We start from the raw sequence: 22,036 nt of genomic DNA, 5'->3' as shown, positions 1-22,036 counted from the left end.
GTTACATTCATTTCATCTCTCATCAAAAAAAGAAAAATGAAAGCAGTACTGTAACTTTTAAAAAAATCCTCAAGATATAAGCAACCATTTCATACCACACCAAATTCATTGTCTATAAAAACCAAACAAGGACTGTTCACGATCAAGCCTACCTGGGCTCACGCAGTGTGTATTCCTAGTGCAATGTGTTTGCCACTGTAGTGCAGGTCTACCATTGTATTTAGTAAAGCCCATACATTACATTTTTCTTTACATTCCAATGGTCATCTTATTGCACATTTCTTAATTAAGAGCACAAGCATCTATAAAGATAGTGTAACAGGTGCAGCAGTGTAAACCATAAGGATATACTTCAATATAGAGAGAGTGTGACAGGTGCAGCAGTGTAAACCATAAGGATACACTTCAATATAGAGAGAGTGTGACAGGTGCAGCAGTGTAAACCATATGGATATACTTCAATATAGAGAGAGTGTGACAGGTGCAGCAGTGCAAACCATAAGGTAAATACTCAAAGTGCTGACATGCTGGTAAGTGCATTGCAGTCGTGTGTTCTCAGCACAGTCTTTATGAATATGGGACCTTAATGTTTAAACAAGTGCATTTTTTAAATATTCTTATCGGGTGTGCAATAGCTCAGTGGCTTGGGATTTAGGGGTCCTGTCTCCTGGATGAATACCGTACCTGTAAGTGGAAGATCTGGTACTGTATTCACACTACCCTTAATAAAGCATGATCAAATCATGTAGAAAGCGTTCCCCCCAGTAAAGTGCTAGGAAATGAGCCACAGGGCGGGGTTGTAACAGTATGCGTTCCTTATCTTACCGGGTTGCTTTCTGACGGTGAGTCGTTGTTTGTTCACTGCACTGTGACACAGAGAGTTTGGGGGTATCTGCCTTGTGGCTTCAGGTTCAGATTCGCCAAGAGGCTTTAGTGTCGCATCAATCGCTTTTTTAATTTACGTGGCAAGGGTGAATGGAGCATGTAAAAATATACAATTTTCCATATAATGAACAAAAATAAATCAATAAAAACAGCAAAGGCCTGTAATATAGCACAATAAACACATTTATACTGTTGCTTAAAGAAATATGAAATACTGATGGCAATGTGCAAATAAAGCAAGATATGGTAATTAACTCATTCAGTGATGCAAATTAAAAACATGATTATATCCTTTATGCATGTACTATATATATATATATATATATATATATATATATATATATATATATATATATATATAAAATTTTAAATACAAATATACAGTATTTCAAAAATATAACAATGATAATTATATAAAAAGGGATACCGGTAGTAGGCTGTTCCACTTGCAGTGCGAGTTCATATCACATGGAGAGAGGAATCCACATTGTTGAGGGTTCAATACAGTGGATCTCGGATTGGATCCCTTCTTTTCATTGTCATCGTAGAGCTCTTTACAGTTTCTATAGCAGCCTGGGGAACTTGTTTTTGGATGGCCTAATCAGCACTGGTTAATAAACAGTGCAGTTTTAGGCGCTGACATGCAATACTCTTGTCTTGGATGAGAACCTAAGGCTGAAGTAGAAGTTACCTCCTTCTGTTGATACTCAAGTTCGTTTTATCACTGTGTTTGGGGCTTCACTGGTCTTCATTTGCAGATCCATTGTACGCTTCCGAATCTTGGTGCAAAAACATGTACTGTAAAGTGTAAACAGAGAAAAGTTTACTCTCCCAAACTAGATAAAATCTGTGTATTTTTTGTACCTGTACGTAAAAAATGCAGAGATTATTTTGGTGGGGGGGGCGCGGTGTTTTTTAAGGGAAAAAAAAAACTTTTTATAGCATGAGGATTTAAAATCAAAATGCATTTCTCAAAGATCAAGAAGGAATCAAAACTGGATTTGCATATAAAACTAGAAGGATGTCATCAACAAAGCCAACAAAGAACTCACTGATTTCAAATGAGTTTCCATGTCTGTAAAGTTCCATTCAGTATAAGGAAGACTGGTACTGAACGGCTGTTAAAAAAAGAAAATAATAACAATAATAATAACAACAACAACAATAATAATAATAACAACAACAACAACAACAACAACAACAACAATAATAATAATAATAATAATAATAGAATAATGGCATTAACTAGAAGAAAAGCATCATTTATTACATGGGTACAACTAGCCCACGTCTGTCCACCTCAACAGTCACCTTGTTTTTTATTTTTTATTTTGATCACAGTTGTGTTTTCACTCACTTCAATGGCAGAGGACAGCTCCAAGTTCTGCTGATGACTTCTTAACAGCACTTGTAGATCCTCAAGGCTCATATCAACATTCTCCACACTGTCGCTCATTTCTGTCCTGCAAAAAAGAACACAGTTCAGCTTGGTAAACAAAATCAAAACCTTTTTTTTTTTTCCTTCAGAAAAACAAAATAAACTTAGCAAAACAGCACATGCATTTCATGTTTTAAACTGTCTATTCAGCGTGTTCTATTCTGGGTACTGTGCATCACAACATCTTGGTGGCGTAAGTCTTCCAAAGAAGACAGCCGCCTCTGTAGGACCTATGACTGAACCACAGCGTGGGGTTAAGGTTAATGTTAGGGTTAGGACCCTGGTTGAGGCACTTACTGGTTGACAATGCTAGGGTGTCGAATTCAGATCACTTTGGTGTGTAGTGAAGATAGGCAACGGGGTGCCTGATCTAATGTCCAGCGTGATATAGCCTAATACCTGGCTTATGGCAGGGAGAGTGTAGTGCACCATGCGGGTTGGGGTTCACCTTTCGAGTGCAGCTCTCTTGGTCCTCCTCTCCAAGCCCCCCGCACCCTGGCCTTCCAGGACGGACTGCACCATGGAGACTGGCAGGACGGGCGGCTCGGCGCACCCCTCGCAGGAGCCCAGCGAAACCGCCTCCCCACGCCCTTGCAGCCTGGGGCTCATCGGCTCCTCCTTGATCAGCAGCAGACACTTCTCCCTGCGCACCCACACACATCAGAACAAACAGCACGCTCTTAGCAAAACAAGCCTGGTCAAACCTGCCTTTGAGATGTAAATCTATAAAGACAGTACAGGTTTAACTAAGTTCACCATGTCCCCAATCCAAGTGTAGTTGCAGCAAAGGATGCAAATATATCAGCACGATTAGTTTGGTTTAGTTTTGCAACTTTGTGCCTGCAGGTCCAGCACAGGTACATCTCAACAGTGTGAATGCTAACATGACCACCATATCCCAAATCAAAGTGCAATTGCAAGCAATGGGTGCCAGTGCCAATAATGCTTATTAATTTAGCTCTCTGTGCTTGTAAGCTTGGCTAGCACTCCTGTTTAGTCACTCCTCTCACCTGGATTCCTCCAATGAACCTGGCTGTGGCGCTTCAGTGACATCCGATACGATGGGTCCACCAGCCATTACAACACTGTTTGAACAGGAGGCAGTTTCTGTGGATGGCTGAAAGGAAAGGTGCATCACATGGTCAAATAAGACATGCTTTTCAATGAAAAGAATCACATTTCAATCAGAGGTAGTAATTATGTTAAAGGAGAGTCAAATCTTTCCAACCCAGCATGTATGAATGGATGCTAAGTGCTGTAGCAATGCAGTTGGTATTAGCCAGACTTCATACTTTAATATTGATAAAAACATCAATTAAAATAAACTTTAGTAGATCTCAATGCCACTACTAAATAGCACTTTGTGTGTTTTTGCAGACTGAAATTCTGTAAAGATAGACCTTGGAACTCAAATTGTAATACTTGAAAGATCAATTGAATAGACCTCAAAGTAGGTTAAATAAAGCTGTTAATGCTATTCATAAACTCAGACAATACAGTAAGGAGTAGAAGCACTCTACATAGACTTCTGGAATTTGTGCTATGAAAAGAGTTATCTTGAATCTTATGCTGTCGTGAGCGAGAGAGAGAGAGAACTTATCTTTTGAATCTACTGGCCATTGAGGGCTGTGCTTATTATTATACTTATTTTCATCGGATTCCCGGTGCGTGGAGAGAGTGCGTTTTAAATTTCTGGAAGCCTGTTAAACACTGACCTGCACACCCTTGGTAAGCCTCACTCACAGAAAGGTTAGTCTGGAGTGTGAGATGTAAAAAATGTTCTCGCTGAATAGGACTTACAGACTCAATAAAGAATGACTCGTGAACAGGCTCCATTGACAGAGGATAGCTAAACTTGGAGGCGGGCGGGGCAGCATTTCCATCGTCCAGCATGAGAGGTCTGCAGAACAAGACGACAAGAGAGAGGGTTAAAGCTAGAGGGAGACTCTGCACTTGTACAGTGCAGTCCTGCAGTCGTTTTGTATACAATCTTAATATATGTAAATGTGGTGTGTGCAGTTTGTCTTTGATTGCATAAGACAGTGGTGCACAAAGTGGGGGGGCGCAGAGAGTCAGTAAGGGGTGTGACTAAAACTAAAGGGACAGCATATAAAAGCTTTGTGCACCACTGGTATAAGACATGCCATCTTGTGCAGTTTAAGGTGAGATGCCAAACTGTACAAAATGATTTCTGTTATAATAATGAGTGATTCAAATTAAGGAGTTGGGGGGCAAGAGGAGCTGAAACAACATTATAGGATAATTGAAAGTTTGTGGAGGAGCATGCAATTATACACAGAAACCGTACAGTTAAATGCCATTGTGTGGGATAATATTAACAACTGTTATTTAAATAAAACAGGGCACAAGTAACAGATATGGGCCTAATCTTCCCACATGGGCCCCCCCTGGAGAAGTGGAATCCACTACAAGTGAAGGCGTGGATAGAGTAATAGCCTTGTGGGTTAGGCACTGGGCCCCTCCCCCCTCCAGATTTCCACTTTAACCACTGATAATAAGAGCACAAAGAAAACAAACAAGAAAATGAATATTGTACTGAAGCCTGAACAGGTATTAATCAAAGTGTAGAATGCATCTCTAATGTTCTCCTACAGGAAGTGTCACTATCCCCACAGCCGCCACCACAACACTTGTTTTACTCTTTCCACCCCCACAAGCACCACCACAGTCATGTATTTAAATAAAGGACCTGAGCTGAGCTGACAGGGCTCTTTCTATAGAATGAGATCTGCCCCGTTCAAACAGAAACAGTCAGCAGATCTGACTCAGCGCTTCTCTCAATTCACTCAGGGTACAGTGCCTGTGGAACAGGCTGTCAGGTGACTGATTCGAGCTGAGCTAGTGCATCAACTAGGAATCCCGCCCCATGTGTGTGTTTGTGTGTGTGCGTGCAATGCAGTGTGCACTCACAGCTTTCTCTTGATTCCAACGCTGCTGTGCGAGTTCAATTGCATCTGGCTGAACAGGAACTGAATCAGCTGTAAACACAGATCTGAATGAATGAGGAGTTAGTGATTTACAGATTGAAGGAAAGGCATTGAGAATTGACCAGAGCGGGGGGGGGGGGGGGGGGGAGCGCTAGTTAAAAGGAAAGGACCTCACTGTGTCATGTGACTTTAAGGTCCTTTTCTCTTACTGGATGCACGATAGTCCTCGGATTCTCCATGGTTTAGCTCTTCTTTTGCAGCTAGTTACTCTGGAGTTGGATATTTCAGTAAGGAAGCTGATGTTATCTTACCTTGTTCATTACTTTCTGCTGCTGTGTGTGGTTCTGTCTTAAAGAGACAATTTCCCGCCAAAGGACTTCGTTTTGACTGGAATATTAACACATGTTCCGTTATATATACACCTCAGAACCTTTTCACTGGAGTACTTTGATCAAACAGTCTACTGACCTACTGATAACCCGTGTCTGCAAAGCCACCATGAAGTGTTTCAGAGACTTGCTTACAAACTCTTAGTCTTTCTTAACCCATTAAGTACAAAATATATTAATCTATTAAACACTAGCTGATTATATTAATCTGAACACTAGCTGATTATATTAATCTGAACACTAGCTGATTTTATGTAATGTGATACATTTAGACTTGAACCCTTCATGATTTGATTGGTCAATTCATGATAGTTTATAGAAAACAGACAGAACTGATGCTGTGTATTACTATAATTGGGAAACAAAAATCATGGAAAAACTGAAGTCATCAGCACAAATATGCGTGATCTCTCTTTGTAAGTGGCTAACATGGCAGGCACAGGCCTGAAGTCAGATATGTGATATATCAAACCTCCGGCAGTATTCAGGCTACCCAGTCAGAATTACAACAACAGAATGCTAGGAACTTCAAACCCATTCTTCCCCGTTTTCAAAAAGTGGGATTTATCAAGGGCTTGCACCGTTGCCTTCAGTGCCCCCTTCTCCCCTGGGTGCCCAGCTGTATCAGCTGGTTGTGGATACTGACTGTTTCATGTCCTGCATCTGGCACTCCATGTTCTCCAGCTGACTCCTCTGGACCTGCATCTCATACAGCAGTTTGCTCAGATCCTCCTGCCGGACCTTCGTCTCCTCGCTCTTCACTAGTGAAACCTGACACAGAATGCAACAGAGCAGAGAGAGAGTCAGGCAGGCCATCGCTTCGTACCGCTTCACTTTAAGGAGTTCAATTGCAGGTCGGCAGCACAGGCCAGTGTCAGCAAAGGGGAGGGCCTCCATTCAAAATGCCAAGCAGATGCCCAGAAGACTCTCACTGCAGGGATAACATCATGTGATCCTCTGTCACTCAGACTTATTGAGCAGCACTGTAGATAAGTAGCCTGACAGATACAGACAGACAGGAAGGCAGATAGACTGGTAATTAGATAGACAGACAGACAGAAACACACAGCCGCTCCTACCTTCCGCTTGATGTGCTCCAGGAGGAGTTCATGGCCTTGCAGGAAGTACAGATGCTGGAACTCAGTGTCATCCCTCTCCGGCTTCACCAGCCCGCTCTGCTCAATGTTCACCACCTTCCTGAACCCGTCTGCACAGAATCACAGGCACAGAGTAAAACCTATCCAGCCTTTGTAAGTATTCAGTATATTACAGTTACCCTGCCTGACGTTATTTAATTGTACTTTACTGGCGAGAGAAAAGCGAGGAAATGAACAGGTTGATTAAAGGTAAAGAAGTTCCTGCACAAAGTCAGACAGTAGGGTAACACACAGCGTTTCTAAAATCGACCGCTGTTCAAATGAAGGTTGCTAGCTTTGGGTTTGAACAAACAATCGAATGCAGCAAAGCATACTTACAGAACTGCACTATTATATGTAAAACATCTTTGCCAATTATTAAAATACCCCTATCCAACCTATCCCCTGTGAACAATGCTACCTTAGAAATACACAGTTTAGTCATACTGCTAATAGCATCTATGAAACTCTCTCCGGTGTGCATCTGAATGGCTCACCTGCTGTTCTCTGTGTAACAGCAGTATGTCTTGGAAGACTTGCATGACACTTACACATGTTTAGCTGCCGAACGAAGCTTGCCATGTTGTTGTGTTTGAAGTATTTCGGTAACACCTCCTTGGCAAATCTGCCCTGGTCAAAGACATGAAAGCTTGCACCAGTCTAGAAAACGAGTGACAAAAAACAATATATCATTATTTTTAAATTGTTTTTTTAAATTAAAGGTGTAAGTCTATGTATAATACACACAATAAAATCTACTGTAATGTACAGGAAAGTTAATATCATTAGATACCTTACTACCAATCACAAAACACAAGCAAAATACCCAAATCATAAAATACATGCAATGGTACAATTTCAAACCTTTGTTATTGTTTTCTAAATCTCTACCCTTTCCCAAAATGAATGTATGCAGTATATAGATTAGAAACACAAGAACATACAAACTGATAGGACCGAGAAGAGACTGTTCACACCATCTAGCCTCCTCCCTTCTTAGCATGCTGTTTGCCCCTATTAATGTAAGGGAATCTAATTGTGTTTTAGATGGCAATATCTTTCATTCCTTTCTTGTTCAGTCTGTGTGAGAATACCTAGAACTAGGAGGTCTAATGAGTGTTGATGAAGCAGTCCATTTGAACTAAAAATGACCAGACCATTGCATTAGTAATTCAGACAGCTACTGCAGATTGAAGAGAAGGGTGCATGACTTACATAACTGCCATTCTCCAGATATAGTGCTTTTCCTAACTTACATACAGTGTGCATTCTCCAAATCAAACCTATACAGATTGTTATGGGATGGCTGTATGTTGCTTTTTGTCAAGAACTGTGGACAATTGATGAGGGTGTCCAAGGTTAAGAAACTGCTTTCACTGGTATTAGGCCTATTCAGAGAATATCTCTGCCATTCTGTCACTGGGGGAAAAGGTCTAAATACCAAGTGGTATAGATAGTATTTTCATCTACAGGTTTGTCATATCGACAGACATAGTTAAACAATGTAAGAGATCGAATACTGGGAGAGGGTTATCTATGATGGATTAAATAAACTTTTTTTTTTTTTTTTTTTTTTAAGAAATCCAACAAAAACCTAGAGCAGTTTTATAAATATCAAACTGTATTTATTATGTTCACAAAAACAGACTTAAAAAAAAAAATTATTTAAAAAACTGTAAAAAGGGCACTTCAATGCAAGTGTTAATTTAAAGGCAGTTTTGAGAAATTAAAATAAAGTTTAGAATATCTAACAGTTTTCAAAGAGGTTATCTAATCTTGGAGAAAGCTTACGAAAACAAAAAGAGCCGGCTTTCAAAAAGGTCTAAAAATAAAGTTTTAGGAACTGGGCCTCAGAAGTTTTGTACTTACGGCACTCCAGCAAATGAGATGGTTGGTTTCAGGATCCTCCACCAGCGTCCAGAGTTTAGTGAGGAAGGCAGGGACATTGCTGGTGTACCCTCCATCCATGCCGATAGAATTCGGAGACTCCTGCATTTTGCTAAGTAAAATAATAACTGACAGCACGGAACTACTCCATCTCTGTAACAGTACAAGGCTTATCCAACTCTGACTGACACTGACCCATTACTGAGCCATATCAGCTGTGCTCGCACAATGCAAAGTCAGCACAAAGCTGACCGCATCACCATACACGTGGAACAATGGCGCGAATAAAAGAACAATATAGCGCATCACAATGCTGTGAATAATGCACACAGTCATTCCTAGCATAATGCTGCAAAAAGAGAAGCACCGCTAACAGCTGAACGAGCAGGTCATTGTTGAAACACCATTTGTTCCAAGAAATTCAATGATCTGAACTGAGTCAGATCTGGTTGGATACAGTACAGCAGCTGCATTCTGCGTGATGATGGTGGTGAATTGCTATTTCTGGCAGTCATGTAGCAGATGAAGATACATATTTAAAAATGGGATGAACACTCATTGATGCTGTGGTCATTTTAAAAAATAAAACATGAAAACCACACCATTAATAATATATTCAAATCACATTTTTACTGATGTTTTCATAAAAATCGCAGCAGGGCATTCGAACACAGCAAGGATGTGTTTCAAGGTGCATGGATACAACTTTGAAAATAACCAGAAATAAAAACGTTTTCATTTTTATTAAAAGTCTTGATTAAGATACACAGCACCGCAAATAAATATTTAATAATTAGGTGGCATGTTGTTTGTGAAAATACATTTTAATCTATAAAACATCTAAACATAAAATACATTTTAGACACGCCCTTTTGTTGTTTTTCAGTGATAGACACAGCTTGTGCAAAATTGATTGTGTAAACCTGAATTAATTGGTTTTACTGGGCGATGCCTGATTTTAGACCACAATGTAGAGGAGCCTTGTGAATTTTAAAGGATGATTTTATAAGCAGGACTCTTTTTTTAAAGAGCATTTTACAACAGGGATTGCAGAAAAACTAACCGTTTGTCATGAAACTCATATATACCAAGAAAAGGCCTAGGTTTCATCAATTCAGTTATCCACCTAAAGAGACACGTAGTTCTACATGTTATGCTTCTGCCTGATACTGTGTTTATATTAGCTAGCTGTGTGCACATAGAATGTACACTTGTGAACAGGGGACTACAACCACCACTGGAGCAAAACTGGCAAAACCTCCAATGCATTTCAAAAGTAATAAAAACAGACACACATGAAAGTAAAAATACAAATGATTTTATATTAGAAATGCACACACAAGAGTTCAATCTACCATGCTCTGTTATCCAGTAATGTCAATTTATAATGATCCTTAGCCAGGGGGAGTAAGGGGGGTGCTTATACAGTAGTCTCCAGCTAAGGGAACACCCCTCGGGAAGCAAACAAAATGTTCTTAAGGCCGAGATGTTCTCCAAGACGGAGTTAGCCACCAGACACAATATCAATCAATCAATAAATAAATACATATGCATTACTTGTCATGATGCATGTGCATCGACATATGAAATAAACTGAATAAGTAAAAGAAAAGCAATAGGGAAGTGTATATTAATAAACTATAATAATAATAATAAAGTAACAAACTAACTGTCAAACTAAATGAACACAGCACCCCTACACACGTTACAAAATGCAGCAGCAGTGTACAAGACATTATTGAACAGAACTGTGAAGCAACTCATAAAGGGAAACAACAAATTGCTCTGTGACTTGTGTCTCATTCAGGTTTTTCAAAAGCTCTAACAATTTTCAACTTTTTGCAACAACAGAAACCACGGCGCATTTCGCCATTTGTTTACATGACATTTTGTACGATGAGGTGCACTCGTGGAAATCAGAAATCGAAACGAGTCAATGATATGCCTCAAGACACTCTTGCATTGACAATTTACGTTTGATGATGATGAATTAGTTATCAGGTTACAAAACAGTACTGTATCTGTTGTGAACGCATCACTATCTGTGCCAAGAAGGTGTTCTTTTAAGTGAAGTTCTTGTGCCTTTAGATGGGGCATTTACAATGGGAAAAATCTGTTTCACCACAAGGGTGTTCCCTTAGGTGAAGCGTTCTCTTAGGAGGTGTTCCTATACGCGGAGACTACTGTACTTTGACGCAAGCGCTGCTTGAAACCAAAGGAATAACTGCAAGTTAACATAAAACAGAGTACACCCAATTATTAACTTGTACGCCTGTTTGCGTCATTATACAGTAAAGACCCTGTCCTACAGTATATGCGATGAAGCACAATTAGGCTGTCCCTAAATCGTTCACCTGCCGCTGGCTTCACTTTATCACAGTGCACCTCCATGGGTGCGGTTCTTTGACAGTCTTTAGCGTGTACCTCCACAGCCGCGGACAGCAGGATATGAAGGCTTGCACCACCTCCTGTGAAACCACGCAGTAACAGTGGATCTCCTTCAGACAGACGCAGCAGCTGGCTAGCTCAGTCAGCGCCGAGTTCAGCTTCTCCGAGGATGTGGTCTGCAGAACCAGCCTTTCCAATGAAGCATGGTAGTTTTTTGCTACAAAATTGACTTCTTTCACCAGGTATGTGTATGTGATTAGGTCCAGGCTCTTCATGGGGATTCCGGGCTGTAAAATCCATGTGATCTTCTTCGCAGGTAAAGTGTGATCCAGTATCATGTTAACAGATAGCGACGGGTGCCTTTTGCACAGTGCCACCCAAAACTGTCTGGAAATAGCAGGGATGTACTTGTCCAGCCGCTCACAGAACAGCTCCAGCAATCGGAAAGGGGGTCTCTCTGGCTTCAGCAGTTCGCTGAGCACGTTTTCCGACAAACTTGCATAGAACACCCCCAGAGCAGATAACTCTGGACATACTGTCAATACCTGCTTAACCGTTTCTGCAGTTACATTGCACACCAGGGTCTGGTTATTGATATACAGGCTCTGTAAATGTGGGCTTCTGGTGGCGATCAGCATAATAAGAGAATCATCTAGAGTGAAAGGCATGTGGCGGAAATCAACCTCCTTTAGAGACAGACCGCTCGCTTCGTTCTGGCAGACGTTTCTAAAGGTCTGCAGGATATCTTGTCCTGAGTAGAACAAAGGGTTCTCTCCTGTGCAACTGACACAGAGGTTTCTCAGCCTGCTGTTTGCATCGGTCACATGTTTTATAACCTTGATAGCAATGCCACGATTGATCGCTTCTGACTGATTCAGAACTATCTTCAGGTGCTTGACTTTAGTCATGAAGTGGCAGAATGTCTGTAAAGCATGTTCTTCAGTTCCAGACTCACAACTGTGAATAAGAATTTAAATGAAGTTAAAAAGTCTCCTTCTCAAAAACACCAGGATAAGACTTACACGCACAATCTTTCTATACCAAAATACTTGAAAGCTACTGTAGGGCTGCGTTACAAAAAATAAGCATATGGCACACAGTTCAAGTATTTTGTTTATCCTACATTAAGAGATGACATATTTTCAGCAACTATTCTCTGTGTACAAGCAGCTTTTGAAGTCTGAATATCTTTGTTGAGGAAACAGTGTATATATATATATATATATATATATATATATATATATATATATATATATATATATATATATATATATATATATATATATATATATATATATATATACATACATATATATATACACACACATACATACATACATATACACACACACACACAATCATACACAGAAAGTGTGATTTTATTCTTTCATATTGAGTGCATTATTTCCTCTACACCTGCCCTCTAATCTAAACTGAGGTAGTCAAGTGGAGCTAGTTTCACAAAGCAGTTCTAGGTAGTAGTCTGCTAAATCCAATTCACTTCCATAAAATGACCCATTTATCCTTTAATCATATAGACTTGCTGAACAGATTTCTACTAAACTTTATCGCTCAATCTTAAAAAACAAAAAAAACCAAAACATTTAAACAGGTAAAAATAAGACAGCTTGCTAGCTATCTAACAGCCTGCTAAGTGCTGGCAGTACTTTGTGAAACTGGAGCCTGGTGCGTTTAACTCCTTTTTCTCCAAACAGGGGTTCCACTGTATCGTTCATGAAATACTATTGCATTACAGGACTGCTACATTGCCCTGTTTAACCCACCTGACCTCTGTGTAATACCAGATAGTTGGGAACGAGATGGCTTCAGCCCATGCCTTGCACACTGAGGATGCAGAGTATCTGTCACAGAGAGGTAAGTAGGAGAAGATCTGGGCAAGAATTTCCACTGGGATCTCCATCACAGAGCTCTAGCAAGTTTCACTGAAAAAGGAACGACTTGTAAATCCGAGACTATAAAAACAAACATAAATACAAAACAAGCCCTTGTCATTTTGACTCATTTTTTCTTTTTACTCTTACTTTGAAATGCAAATAGTTAATATTTTTGCATTTTAAATTTTGAAAAAAAAAAAAAAACTATGAACAAATTGGAAATACATGATTTATAATATACACCTGACAGGTAAGCCCTGATACAGTGCACCCCCTCTATAACGTTGTAGTCAGGAGCCACAATTAACAGTTTCACCTTATAACATGAAGGCAAGTGAAAACAGGAGACAGCTAACTGGTTCTTACAATGAGGGAGCATTGTATATGTGACAACAGCCTTCCATGTCTGTCTTCAAAAGCCTTTACCAAAGCATAAAATCACCTGTCTGTCTTTCCTTTCCAGTTTGAGCCCATTCCACATTACATGCGCTACAGCAACACTAAGAACTCTGGAAAACACTCCTTATGAACATTTCAATCAAGAAAGCTAGCTTGAAAGAAAATGTTCTTTTAGAAGCTTTTGGCTGTATAACGTTAGAAATGTGTTCCACCAAGTTTTCAGCCTATATTACAATGCAGGAGGGTCCAAACTGTAACACACGTAATGTGGAACGGGCCTCTAGCTGCTTATTTACAATCTGCAAAGAAAAGAACAGAATGTCTTAGCATTCATTTCCGCTGACTTACCCCACCTTTCAAAGCTGTGAAACACACACTTACTGTTCACAGTTCAGGCTTTTCAACTCACACCCCAGTGCACTCTGGTATGTTTTACCTGTCTCAGTTACCTTTGATCACCTTTCTTCAAGAGAAGCAGGCCTGGCCTGGTCTCAGATTGTCTCAGTGAACATGGTAACCATAGTTACAGAAACGACGCCGGGAAGCCTGGTAGTAATACATTCTTTTTTTGTAATATAAAGCTACATTTTCCACTGTATTGTAATTTAAAAAGCACGACTTAGTGGGCTTTTACCTAACTAAATTCAGTTTCTGTTGAAAGCCAGTTATTTCCATAGGGTATGCCTCTAAAAAGGTGATATTTACCAAACTGAAAAATAATGTACATTTATGCACAACTTAGTATGGGAAAGTGTTAATTCTGAACCAACTTATTTTAATATATGAATTCATGTTAAATTAAAATTAAAAACAACAAAACTGTACTTTTTTACTGAAAAAGTGCTATAGTTCGAAACGTTTATAATCTATAAGAAAGCTACAGTCCATTTTATTAGCAGAATGTTACAAAAATAAGATCAGTCTTACCGCTTTTCAACGAACACACACCCTCCCTCTGTGGAAATCAGCTGTTTGTTTCCCAGAAAGCAAGCGAGCTAGTATCTGTCACGTCATCAAAAAACTGCGTGTCAACCAATTGAAAACGCGGAGTTAAATCGTGGGCGTGTCTGTTAGTGAGTGTACATTTGCAGCAATGCGGGTTTATAAAATCCAGATTCCTAAAATTACAGTATGCAAACTTGCCATATATTCCATGTAACCTGGCAAAAATAAAGCAGAATTTACTCTATGCAACGCCCACTGTTCATCTCCCTCTATTTTGCTATGTCGCTCAGTGTTTTTTTTTTTTTTCACAACACCAACTTCAATAGGAAATCGACAACTAAGTGTACACGTTAATCTACATGATGCACCATTATTATTATTATTATTATTATTGTTATTATTATTATAAAACGATGCGTGGTGATGCACAATAGCATAAACGGCAGACTGCCTTTTTTGACACTAATTACCTGAGTCAAACTGAAAGCAGTCTGAACAAAGCATAATGTGCAGTACAGTCTTTCAATCAATCAGTAATCATTTGCAGCCACTGCACCCCTAAATGAGATTGCAGTTTCTCATCCCTGGCTCTAGGGGCGGTGTTTGGTAATTTTAAATTTAAGGAATGTCGGGGGTCATGTGACCAACTGTAATTTACAGGAAGAGAGAGCAGATTTTTTTTTTTTTTTTTTTTTTTTTTTTTATAAAAAACTAATTGAGATATCGGTGTTCCTCAAAGTTTCCTGTCGGCAACAATATATTGTTTGCGATTTGGTCACTGCCTCAAAACATAAGCTCCATTCACTCTGTCAAGGTGTATTTTGAAGTCTGTACGACCTGAGACCATCTGGGGAAATCCGGATGCGCTTGTGTAGGGCGTGTATTTATGTTACACTTTTTTTTTTTTTTTTTTTTTTAGAGTGGTAAGTTCAACATTTTTGTTTAAATTATTAGTTATTAATGCCCATGTCTTTTCAGCTTATATTGTGAAATGATATACATAAAACAAAAATGATATATACTTTCGATTTCCATTGAGTTTAAGAAGTATTTCAATGTTAAAAACTTCTGTTTTTGAGGTTGTGGGATAAATATTTAAATGTAATGGCTTAGAACACTTTACAGGTCATTATTTTTGAGTCGGTAAACAAATCTGGGAATTCATATTATATTTATTAATTATTGCATTAATGTACCAAACCAACATCGCTAAGAATCACAGCAGATCTCATTCTGCTACTAGTGAGTGGGTTAAAAAGAGAACTACGCCTTATAAAAGTGTACTGTAGCAAAGGGCATAGCAATGTGTGATAAAGGTAAGCTCTTAATCCCAGAAAAAGCATATTAAGAAAACATGGCAAACCAAGATAAATTTGACTACCCAGCATTAGGAAAAGTAATACTATTGTTTTTATTCATTATTATTATTATTATAATTATTATTATTTATGAACTTTTGACTAGTACAGTAATCTACTAAATGTTCTTTACCATGTTTTTACCGCATCTTTCATACACTTATCCACACTTTGAGCACAGTTTATAACACTGATATTTTTTATAGGGGTTGCTGTGTAAACGACTATTCACGTTGAGAAATTGAGAAAATCGACAACCTAACTAACCATACCTAATAATTATTTAAACACAAAAACTATACCTGTGTGAGTCTGTGTGTGTTTGAGTCTTTGTGTGTGTGTGTGTGTGTGTGTGTGTGTGTGTGTGTGTGTGTGTCATTCCTAGTTTGGTGTCAGAAACTTTCAGAAGCTGTGTGTGTTTGTTTTGCTCCCATGGTGACAAACTGGGACTGCGTTGGAAATATGAACCAGCCTGGGCTCCATCATGCAAGCAGGCAGGCCAAGTTTCTTCTGAGAATAATGAAATTACTCTTAGCTTCAAAACACTTTGAAACTCCTGATACTGGCTGCTCAACCTGACTCCTCCCAGAGAGTCTTCATGAAGCTGGGCAAGAGCTATTTACACACTGACTCATTCCAATGCTCTGACTCATTCTCATTTTTTCTTCCAGTTTTTAGAGATTTGATTTTGCAGTGGATCATGCAGCTTTAAAGAAGCCTAAATTTTAAGCGCGGTTTGGACTTAAGCAACACGTAATGCACACGAGGCAGACAGTATGGAGGTAGTGTACTATGCTCCACTTTGTCTATAGCAATGCACAGCAGTGCGAAACAGCCTGGTGACATTATAGCTTTGAGGCTTTTCAACTTGGGGGGAATACAGTACTAATGTCTAAGGCCAGTGTTCTGCTTACTGCAGTGGGGGTGGCGGGTGTTACAGATAGCTCAACAGTGCAAAATGTTTCATAATAAGCAATGCTAATACATAACACATTGTAAAGAAGCAGAAGAAATGCAAACATCATCATTTTTGCCTATGAGTGTTCATCAGAACTGTGCTGGGTATTTGTACACAATCAGTGTACTTTTCTACACAATGTATATCTCAGACAGATTGATTTAAAGGAGGAGGTTTCAATATCTGTCACTGATTAGATCTGCTCATTCGGCAACAGTGTGTTTCACACAGCCTGGCCCATATTGGTTTTATGATTCTTTTGTCTTCTGGCTGGTGAGAATCTAATGCAGCACGAAGCAACAGTATACCCCATGATATGTCACACCCTGTACAGACAGTGGGGTTGTTGTGTAATTCAGCTTTAAATTATAGTTACAGTATTGATTCACATGCGTGGTCCAGAGATGTCCGTACTAAGACCAACCAAGGATAACTAATTACACTATGTAACACAATTTTTGTTCCTGGGTAGTAAGTGTTATTTCCTAATTGCTTATGCCTCAAAAGTATAGAAAATGGCTATTATTCCCCACAAATTTTGCTTTTGTGACCAGGACAGTGATATTTCAAAATATCACTATTTCCAATGGGAAAACGGGCAAATGTGTGTCTTTTCGTTCACATAAAGTCAGAAAAAAACAACATATGAATCCAAATTAACATTTATTTATACTAAAGTAATACATAGGTGACTACAAAAGATTTAGAAGTGAGTAGTTTTTCTAGATTTACGATTATACTGTATTTACATTTCTAAGTGGAGTTCTCTTTTCTAGTCCGGTACACAGGTCTGCAGCACTGAAACATTTAACATTGTTATAGACTTCTCCTGTAAATCCTGAGGGACCTGAGGTGTTTCATTGCAAGTTCCTGTTTTCAAGGAGAGGATGAGAGAGATACTGCAAGCAGGGTCGAGTCAATTATCTTTTTTCAATTCCAGTTCCTTTTTAAAATACATTTCCAATTCCAGTTCTAGGTCTTTCGAAGGAATTGCTTTGAAGTACTTGGAATTGGAATTGCTTGGAAGAGCTGTTAAACAAATAGGGTGTTGATGAGTACTAGACATCGACGACCGTGCCAAAAAACAAAAGACAAAAAAAAATCAGCGCTGTTTACTTCAGTGCTAAAACATGTGCTAACTTTCATAAGTACAGGCGCATCCTTATGTGTAGGTATTGGGTTGACTGGGCGGACAGTGAAGGGAATTGGGATTTGAAAGGAATGATGGCAACTGTGCTGAATGTGGTTTTTGTTTGCTTGTGTTTTTTCTTTCAGAAACTGACCTCAAGCAGCGGATCTGGGGGGTGGGCTGGAAGTGCGTTTCTCTTCCTTCAGTCAAACCTCCAACAGGTAGATCTTCCAGCCTTGTACAAAAACCCGGAACAGAAAATCAACATTTTCAAAGCTCTTAAGCTAACCCTATCAGGTATGTAGCCCAGTGTGTCTTGGGTTGGGCTATGTCTAGTGGCTAACCCGCTAGGTTGTGATTCACTCTTAAATGACACCTTTAATGTCCTGTGGCTCTGTATGTTAGAGAACTCACTACTGTAAGGAGTTTGAGCTCGCCCTGCAAGGTGAAGTTAACGGTAACTAGCTTTCGCCACAGCTTCAGACACAATATGTTTGCCGTTGTCTCACACTGCTTTAGATTCCTTGGGTGGCCTGGATGGGTATGAAATTCTGAAAATACACAACACTGAATCAGACCTGATAATCCAGATCAAGTTCTCTGACGAGATGCACTGCACGACGTTTCTCGAGAGCTATGCCAGTGCAGGCCTCAAGCAGTGCTTGGGTCAGCACCTGAGGGCAGTGCTCTCCGTCACAGAGGAACTGGAGATTGATACTAAGCTCAAAACTGGCAGAAAAACTCTGGACGATTTTCTTAAAGATCGAGGTCGCTGTCTGCGCTGCATCAAGGAGGCCCAGGTGAGAAGAGTCTTTTACAATATTGTAGTTTAAAAGCTACAGGGATACCAGGGGAGGGGCTTCAGTGATACACACAAGCACCCTGCACTGTGAAGAGGGTAGTGAGATTATTTTAGTACTCCCCCAGTTGACTAGTGACCCAGCACATGTGGCTACAAATATCAAAACACACACACAAAGCACAGCGAGTGTAAACCATGCTGTTCAAAGTGTAGAGTATGCATTATGCCTTTAATGACCTTTTCAGAGACACAAATAAATAACTAATCAAAGAAATGCAAACTGCTGGCGCCCCCGAGTGGCTCACCTGGTAGAAGCGCAAGCCGTGTGGTGCGCTGGTGACTCATACAGCTCAGGTTTGCGTCCTGGCTGTGCAAAGTAGGCCAGTCTGCGCTGGGGACTCCAAAAGGTGCGTCGCATTGGCTCTGGCACTCCTGTGGATTAGGGAGATAAAACCAACAGGAAATGTTTCTCCTCATCGCTCTACAGTGAACCCTGCTGGTCAAGGGCTGGCCTTTGTCCTCCAGAAGTCAGTAGCTCACAGTTACCCGCTCTTGAGTTCCTGGGTGAAAAATCAGAGGACGCCCACTGAACCTTCGGGTCTCCTGAGCCCTGTGGGGAATTGCTGCAGTGAGGGGAATTCCAAACTGGGAGAAAATCGGGGGGTAAATTATAATTGGACATACTAAATTTGAACAAAAAAGAAATGCAAACCACACACTTGTGTTTCACACGTAACAGACATTTCAGTTGGACGGCAGCACAGTTCAAGGTCAAAGGTATATTTCAGTAAATTTGAGAGTAGCTTTGAGTGCAGTTTTTCCCCTTTGATTAACACTAAATAATGAAATGCATAGTGACCCAGGGTTCGCCTCCAATTTGTGTTTGCAGCCGGATAGGCTGAGGGATGATGAAGTAGCCCAGCTGGAGAAGACTCTTCAGAGTTTGATGCTGAATAACAGGCATCCTTCTGAAGCCGTGCTCAAAGGCTTCTCCTCCTCATCCTCCTCCCTGAACTCCAGGGAAGAAGGCTCTCTGCTCCCGAGCAACAGTTTCAAGTTCCAAGGAAGAGTTTACGGTAAGGGACTGCATAAAAATATCAAGTCTAAGGGTAGATACATAATACAGCTGTATTTTATACACTCAAATACAAAATGTATTATGTTGATGATTTTTTGTAGAATATGATGAACTAATGAATTTGACTTTATTTATAAACATTCAATTTAAAAAACAATAAAATATTTTATCCACAATTTTTTTTTTTAAATTAAAAACAGCATACCATTTCAAAACACGAGCTTTCAACTGTACTGTCACCTGTCTGCTATTTCCTAACCCGTTAATAATGGTACCACATTTGTCACAATTTCACTAAATTAAAGGCAGCAAACCGTTCTTTCAGATGACAGGCGGCTAACCTCCTCGGATCACCAGAAGTTTGCCTTTGAAATTGGCAAGCAGTGGAAGAAGGTTGCCCGCTCTCTGCAGAAAGGATGCAGAGCCCTGAAGGACCCTGCCATCGATAACCTGGCTTATGAGTTCGACAAGGATGGCCTCTATGAGCAGGCCTACCAGATGCTCAACAAGTTCCTCCAGTCCGAGGGGAAGAAAGCCAAGCTGAGCAGGCTGATTAGCGCCTTGGAGGAGAATGGGCTGATGGGAATCGCAGAGCGGATGCTGGATATTCAGCCTGCAGAGAGGCAGTGAGCCGAGTGCAGCATGAACCCCCTCTTCTTAACTCTAGTCACCTTCTTTTTTTATTACCTGTCAATACAGACCTGCCATTACGACTTCTGATTTTTCTTTCTGATTTTTGTTCCTGTACGTTTTAATGAAGACCATTGTTTTTTATTTTATAGCTGCGGGGGGAGGGGGGTGGGGGGTCATCTAATGCCATAAATGGAGAGATTTTGGATCTAATAGTTTCTAGTCTGATTGACTTTATCTACAGTATATCCACCCTTAAATAGAAAATGTTTAGTGATAGAACACACAGTAGTAGTAAGAGAAGCTTAGTAAAATTCATTCACACTTTTTACCTGTTAGTCCATCTCTGCGAAATGAGTTTTAGCATGACATTCTTATACCACAGGGTTCTGTGTATAATCTGTGTGATGATCTCTTAATAGGACCGTTAATAGAAAATGACCTTGTGCTGTTGTGTACTCGCACTGAGAACATGATGAACAGACTTTTTATATGTGTGATATGTAATCTGTTGTTTGTGAATCCGATCCACATTTGCCCCATCTATAGCAGGATTTTACATTTGTCCTAAATTAGTCAACTGTGCAACTCCATGTCAAACAAAAAAAAAAAAGTACATTTTGAAAAGAAGTGGTCCCCTGCCCCACGGTGCATGGGATATGAAAAACAGTGTCTCCCCTGCCCCACGGTGCATGGGATATGAAAAACAGTGTCTCCCCTGCCCCACGGTGCATGGGATATGAAAAACAGTGTCTCCCCTGCCCCACGGTGCATGGGATATGAAAAACAGTGTCTCCCCTGCCCCACGGTGCATGGGATATGAAAAACAGTGTCTCCCCTGCCCCACGGTGCATGGGATATGAAAGACAAACCAGAGCTGGCTTTCAGCTGCCTGCTTCGTATTATATAGGTTATGTTGGGAGTTCCAGCTGTAGTACAGCTGAATAAAAACCTGTGCAGATCGGGAAGCATGCTGCACCTGATCTTCCAACACCATTTGAGCTGCCAATAATAATAATAGCTCACAGGCTCTGAGCTGAAGGAATCTGACCACAAAGATTTCAAAGATCAGCTCAGAGCACCTCATTATCGCAGACTCCAAGAAAGAATCTGTGTTAGGAGTGATCTTCCAGTATACGACTGGCAATCAAGTATTCACAGCCAGACACTTCATTGCTTGCTGCATTAGTGCTATTTTTAAAATAGATAGGCAGGTGTTTAGTTTTTAATCCTTGTATGCATGATTGTTTTTTATTATTATTTTATGGGAAAGGCTAATGTAATCTGTAATCGCGGTGTGATAATTGAATTAGCAGGCACTCCCTTGGCTTTGAGAAGGAGGTTTGGCATTCCACAGTTTTTGGGGTGTTGGTCCTATGACCGCGTCAGGAGGCAGATGGACTGTCTCTTAAATGAAAGCCTTAGATGAAAGTACAGTTACAGCAGTTCAAGGAACGGCAGCATCTGTCAACATGGCGCTGCAATGAAGATGAGCCCCTGCTTTAGTGTCAGCAGCTTCCACAGAGGCAAGGGAATTCTCTTTCCAGGGAACGCAGCCCTGCTGTAGAACATGCAGACACTGGTTATGCAGTTTTTCTGTTCAGTGCTGACGTTGTCTTCAGGCTTAACCGCTAATAGTGAATCTGTTTTTAGAAAGCTCTGGATGGTTATCCAACTTCCCTGAAATGTTTTAGAATGCTTTCTCACTCGACAGAGGGTTGAAGGCAGCTCATTCACCAGCATTCGAAAAGATTAGAAAGGCTTCTGGCAT

General features: G+C 40.2%; 3 protein-coding genes across 5 annotated transcripts; 1 reads left to right on the top strand and 2 right to left on the bottom strand.

Annotated features, from left to right (window-relative positions):
* Positions 1-1,317: 1,317 nt before the first annotated feature.
* On the bottom strand, positions 1,318-10,256 carry hsf4 (heat shock transcription factor 4). The gene is made up of 12 exons (XM_041267605.1): positions 8,666-10,256; positions 7,348-7,456; positions 6,740-6,867; positions 6,307-6,431; positions 5,583-5,658; positions 5,255-5,322; positions 4,124-4,223; positions 3,334-3,440; positions 2,772-2,966; positions 2,243-2,348; positions 1,938-2,003; positions 1,318-1,683 (listed from the first exon to the last, which is right to left on the bottom strand). Exons 1-12 carry the CDS (start codon positions 8,789-8,791, stop codon positions 1,624-1,626), a joined length of 1,266 nt encoding a protein of 421 aa, XP_041123539.1. The 5' UTR covers positions 8,792-10,256; the 3' UTR covers positions 1,318-1,623.
* A 542-nt stretch (positions 10,257-10,798) lies between these two features.
* Positions 10,799-14,360, bottom strand: fbxl8 (F-box and leucine-rich repeat protein 8). Its single transcript, XM_041269059.1, has 3 exons — positions 14,293-14,360; positions 12,856-13,014; positions 10,799-12,028 (listed from the first exon to the last, which is right to left on the bottom strand). Exons 2-3 carry the CDS (start codon positions 12,990-12,992, stop codon positions 11,050-11,052), a joined length of 1,116 nt encoding a protein of 371 aa, XP_041124993.1. The 5' UTR covers positions 12,993-13,014; positions 14,293-14,360; the 3' UTR covers positions 10,799-11,049.
* LOC121325966 (tumor necrosis factor receptor type 1-associated DEATH domain protein-like) lies at positions 13,402-20,344 on the top strand. Of its 3 annotated transcripts, none has more exons than XM_041269065.1 (6): positions 13,406-13,914; positions 16,340-16,450; positions 17,902-18,052; positions 18,275-18,555; positions 19,447-19,633; positions 19,961-20,344. In XM_041269065.1, exons 2-6 carry the CDS (start codon positions 16,445-16,447, stop codon positions 20,263-20,265), a joined length of 930 nt encoding a protein of 309 aa, XP_041124999.1. In that variant the 5' UTR covers positions 13,406-13,914; positions 16,340-16,444; the 3' UTR covers positions 20,266-20,344. The 3 variants fall into 3 exon arrangements, with proteins under 3 accessions (XP_041124997.1, XP_041124999.1, XP_041124998.1); XM_041269064.1 differs by lacking the exon at positions 13,406-13,914 and adding an exon at positions 14,991-15,233; XM_041269063.1 differs by lacking the exon at positions 16,340-16,450 and having other exon boundaries at positions 13,402-13,914.
* Positions 20,345-22,036: the final 1,692 nt, after the last annotated feature.

The sequence above is a fragment of the Polyodon spathula genome, chromosome 13 (assembly GCF_017654505.1).
Source record: "Polyodon spathula isolate WHYD16114869_AA chromosome 13, ASM1765450v1, whole genome shotgun sequence".
In the NCBI taxonomy this organism is placed as follows: Eukaryota; Metazoa; Chordata; class Actinopteri; order Acipenseriformes; family Polyodontidae; genus Polyodon; species Polyodon spathula.
Note: the sequence above shows the minus strand (reverse complement) of the source record. Positions and strands in the feature narration are given on the sequence as shown.